Source organism: Lygodium microphyllum, chromosome 18 (assembly GCF_053477565.2).
Source record: "Lygodium microphyllum isolate KBCC chromosome 18, Lygodium_microphyllum_v1.1.10, whole genome shotgun sequence".
NCBI classification, from domain to species: domain Eukaryota; kingdom Viridiplantae; phylum Streptophyta; class Polypodiopsida; order Schizaeales; family Lygodiaceae; genus Lygodium; species Lygodium microphyllum.
The window spans coordinates 20,393,306-20,398,490 of NC_141152.1; the positions used below are offsets into that span (position 1 = coordinate 20,393,306).

Here is a 5,185-nt window from a genome sequence, read left to right on the forward strand (position 1 = left end):
CAATGGAGTGATCGATATCATTAGCCACTTGATCACTACTGTGAGTAGCATGTCCATCCTAATGAGCAACATGATGCTTCTCACGAACAATGCCATGATGAAAGCATCTCATTGCAGCAGCTTCATGAGCAGGTGCCCTATCAACCCAAGGCCCTTAACTTTGAATGCCTAGTAGTAGCCATGCATGCGGGAATCATGGACCTGAAATGCCTAGGGGTTGATGCAGTGAATGCTATAGTGATTGCAACCTCATCTGCTCCAGTTCTACCTGGCATAGTGGTTCCCAATGAGTTTATGGACAAGTCAATGCATGCTACTGTATGGGTTAGTGACGATCTTGTGCCACCATCAGTGTTTGAAAATGACACCATGAATTACTTCTATGATACAGTGGCTGCATTGGATTACAATTATCCTTTTGACCCTGGTGGTAGTACGGTGACCCATGCTTGTATGGATGACCCTTGTGCTCTTGATGCTTATTATGTAGGTTATCCATTTGATCCAAGGGAACAGAATGGTCTTGGAAAAGCCCTACCCCGATTATCATTTCACCAGTGCAGTTCTTCCCCTACGTCAAGGGTGCAATTTTGATTGAGGAGTAGGTAAATTTGCCCTGGTCTACATTGCAGACAACTAGCAGACAGCACACTATTTTAGAACAGTTTTTACCCTGCATTAATGACAGTCAAGTGTCACCCATATGGACTAAAAGTACATTTCATGAGCTTCATTTTGACATGTCACATGCCTCAATCGGAGCTGCCTATAGGAAGTTATGACTTGTTTTCTCCAACAGGCCTGTTCTGGACAGCATGCTGTCCACTATTTGTCAACCCCTAATTGTCAAGAATTGGTGGCCAAACTCATATGCTATCAACTTGCACATGTCGTATACATCATATATACATTTGTATGCTCTAATTCCACATGAGATTTTACATCCCCATACCTATATTCTCCTTTGTAATGCTGAACAGAGTAGTACTCTGCAACCCTTCCCTTCTTGTAAGCCACATCAATAAGTCCTCTTTTTTGTTTTTGAGGGCACATGAAAGAGTTGGAGACAAACTAAGGGCTGAAGATAAGCAATCCTGCTCACCCCCAACCCCTCCCAATAAATGTCTTTCCACTCAACCCAAGTCTCTTAGGGCACACCTCAATTACAATCAACCTAAGGGTGAGAAAAGCATCACCCACTCTTTCAAATCATGCAAAGATGTACAAATGCACACATGCTCACATGCATATAATGACTAGCAGCAACAGTTAATTTCCTTACAATGAAGGGAGTAGAAGAGGCAAAATCAGCATGTTTGCAAAATTGACGAGCAATACATCGACATGGATTCCTTCACAACCAAAAGCAGATAAAAAGAGGTAGAAATGCTTCAAAAGAGTTCCTCGAAGTGAGTATACAGGTCCGCTATTCTGAAAAACAAGAGAGAGAAGCAGGATGCTTAAGATTTAATGATGAAAAGATGGAAAATAATGGGGGTGATGGCTGTGACCAACTTTAGGCCTATCTTCAGCTGTTGTATGCAAGATTACAGCAAAGAAACTTGATGTGGAATGAGAGGGAGAGATATGTTCACCCATGAAAACTTAGTGGATACCCCAATTTGAAACAATGCCTACTATCCCATTGTTCACAACTAGGACCACTGGGAATTTAATCCCATTTGCTTCCCTAGCTTTCTTCTTGATTTTCGTTTGTTTATCCAAGCTCTTGAGAATTTAAAACACGACACAGCTAAGCTACGACCAAGTCAAAAAGTTACCCTGATGACACTCGACAACAGAGGGTGAATGCAAGCATTTATAGGATGGTATTCTTATTAGCACTTTCTGCAGGATATTCCTAGATTTGGCACAACTTGCGAGACTATAGACAGTATAATTCTCTGGTGACGAGTTCTTTTTCCATAGTTTCTCCCAGTTAATCTATGGAGGAAAGACGCAAGGGTCCAAATGGAGATGAAACCGCCAAGAATATGATCAATTATGCTTTAGATTTTAATTTGTCTAAAATAGAATGGAATTTCCATCTCCTCCTCTCTATCAGAACAGCACAGGGGATATTAAGGATAACAGAATTACCAGTTCTCTAGCGGTCTTCCGCCATTGCCAAATGTCATTGAAACCAAGTAAGGTGTCAGGACCTATAGTGTCATGATCCTCTGGGCTACCTGGTTGCTGCGGGGCACAGTGGCAGACACAGGACCTGATCTTGCCTGAATCCCTCACAGCCAAGCTCTCAGCTGCAGTTCCAGGGCGCAAGGCCTGTAGCAAACGATGTCTTGCAAATTGGGCGATCACCATACGGTGCTTTCTCGAATGGCCCGGGACAGTGCATGGCGAAGCAAGACAAGGCAGTTGCCTGAGGGTGAGAGAAGAGGAGTGGTAAGGGGAGATAGAGCCCATGATTGGAGGATGAGCACAAGAGAGGGTTGTGACAGCACACCACTGCACTCTAACATGAGTGCACAAGATTCTAAGGCCCCTGATTGGCTGGCGAAGATTCTGATTTCTTTTAATTTAAGAATATATACTATCTGATCTCTGTCCTTAAGTTTGAAAGCAGTAAGCTGTGGATTTTCAAGCTATTTTCTAAAAGGCTACTGAAATAGGGTTAGCACCGAGCTGCACCAAGTGTGTTATATTTCTATACCGAACCTGTCATCTCCAAGCATCTCAACTAGAAATTTTATCCTTTATTCAAAAAGTAAATCGTTCCGTCACTAAAAGAATTCTCTCACTCAAAAACAGGAGACTGTATTTAAAACGAAGTTGTTTTCTAAAGACCAGGAGACTTAAAATAGATAGGTAGTGTTCACGAAAATCGAGGTTTAATGTAAAGTAAATTGCAAAAGTTATTTAAAATTTTCAAAATTGAAAGAAGAAGGTTTAAAACCTCAAACTCTTGAAATTTTTTAGTTATGAAAATGGCAAATACATATAATTTGATTCAAAAATCCCTCCAAAAATTTAATTTGTCTGTGCTACCAAAAATGGTTTTCGTGAACACTGCTTAATGGCAATTGTTCATGTAAATATTAAAAGTGGTGATACATATAGTTGAGCACATGTGGCAAACTATTAGCTCACCAAAAATAGCCACGTTTATTACTGGTTCAATGATAGTGAGAACGAAGGCCACAAGAGAGTTGCCCAATTGACCAAAAAAGGGTACTTTTTTCAGTGACTACAAGTTGAGTGCTAAAGGAAGAGATAAAAAACAAACTTCACTAAAGAAAGCTGGATGGAAATGTGCACATCCATTAATTAAGCTATTGAGAATGTGGATATCCATCAATGAAAGTCCATGCAAACATGCAATTGCACCATATAGCGTCCTCTCCTCTATGGCAAGGCCCACTTAATAAGCAATGCACTTCTATAGGAGTGTTTGCATTTGTCAATTGCTTGAGAGGTTAGCATTTGATTTTGATATAACTCATGTTTCTTAATTCTAATAGAGGCTCTAATTCTGATTGATGACATTCTAATACCATTGTGTCTTGTGCACAATAGGGTGGGGAAAAGTGCAGATATTGTGTGACTAGGAGAAAGACACATCAATGATTCGACGCATGGTAAATTCACTACAAGTTGGCACTATGTATCTTTCATCATCTTGCATGTGTCGTCACTCTCGTGAGCCATGCCACTAGGGTTATAAACCGCTTATTATTTCAAGTGTTTCGAGCACAATGTAGATATGGCTACCTCTCACGTAACCATTGCAAGCTCTCCAAATGAATATACCAAACTCATCAATTTACATTCTCATTGTAGGCTAACAGTGAAAGGTTCATTGATGGCTCCACGATCCTTACAATGTGCCTCAAAGTGAGCTCCACTTCCTTTGCTTCAATCGTCATACAAGCTCCGAGAAGAAGAAGATGAAGAAGCAAGAGCTTCTCCAAGTGATCCCTCACTCTACCTCAAACTCCCCCTTTCTCTCAATCTCTCTCTCACAAGCGAGATGTAAGCAAGTTCTCAAGATTGCACACCACAAGAATGAGCTTATCCATTCACTTTCCAGTTTTTATACATGACCTCAATTTTTGGGCACCCTCCTTTTGCAATTGCCTAGACCGACTTTGCACACACCATTTACATTTTGTTAATTATTTTCCAACTAGTTTGGTCAAGATTAATTGTTACAATTTGCACAAGAACGAGCTTGGTACTCTTTTACAAAAATAGTCCAAGTAATTTTATAGTTTCAATAACTATATGCAGTAAGCTATTGCTCCATTTCTACTTTTCTTATGCTTCTATAAAATTTTCTTTTGCATTCTTCTACATACTCCTTGGTTGCATCTTCGTAGAAGGGGTTAACATTACCCCCTCCTAGAGTTGTGCAAGCCCATGGCACTATGTGCTCCAATGGGATCTATGTGCCATTGGTGTCGGTTAGAGGTATACGGGTTAACAATTATTATCATTGTGCTTTCAAGCTAGTATTGGTGGGAATGGGATTCACTCTAGGTTTCGTGGGTAGGCTCGTTGTCAAGGTAGAAGAGAGAGAGATCAAGATGATGTGGGCCATTGATATCATTGGTTTCATCAAGCTACTCTTCAAGTTGGGTTCTCACCACAAAAGAATGTGCACAAAGGGGTGTCTACCTCACCATGCTATGAATTTTGTGTATATGTTAGTGCAACCGGGAGATGAGTCACCCCAAGAGAGCTTAGAGTGTTGTCCCACACTTGAGGACCCACTTGGTGCCAGGGGTGGTATGGTGCAAAGATAAGGGTAACAAGTCTGCCATTGTTCTTGAGATGTCCTACCCTTGAGGTCCCTCAATTTTTGTGAAGTGGGGAAGGGGCTAGGGATTAAGTTCTCCTAGGTGATGTGGTTGTGTGGACTCTTAGTCTTTTTATATTATTATTATTTTTTCTCTTTTTTTGGATGAATCTAAATATTGTACAAATAAATGACAAGGACTTCATTGTGGCGCTCTCTGATTCCTCGATGGTGCTCGTGGTAGTAGCCGCAACGATATTTCTAAGCATGCCCTTTTCATATAGGTTTTCAACATGAACCTTGCTACCATGGCTATTAATGGAGGAAAAGGGTGGTTGCACCTAGTGAACTAGCTAATTTTCATGTCTTTTAGTTGTTCAAGGCAATATACCAATACTAGTGTAGTACAAAGGAGTAATCTTACCATGG

The 5,185-nt window shown here is 40.7% G+C and overlaps 1 protein-coding gene across 5 annotated transcripts in view; it reads right to left on the reverse strand.

The window, feature by feature from the left end:
• The window catches only part of LOC148020654 (signal peptide peptidase 2-like), an 82,120-nt gene extending 79,568 nt beyond the window's left edge, over positions 1–2,552 (reverse strand). For 4 of the 5 annotated variants that reach the window (XR_015694578.1, XR_015694577.1, XR_015694579.1 and 1 more), the window contains exon 1: positions 2,101–2,548. Coding sequence is in view for 1 of the 5 variants with exons in the window: in XM_087698456.1 (XP_087554582.1) it covers positions 2,101–2,424 (324 nt within the window). In the remaining 4 variants the exon portion in view is untranslated. Of the gene's footprint in view, positions 1–2,100 lie in introns of all 5 variants that reach the window. The other variant, XR_015694580.1, reaches the window with a different exon arrangement.
• Positions 2,553–5,185: the final 2,633 nt, after the last annotated feature.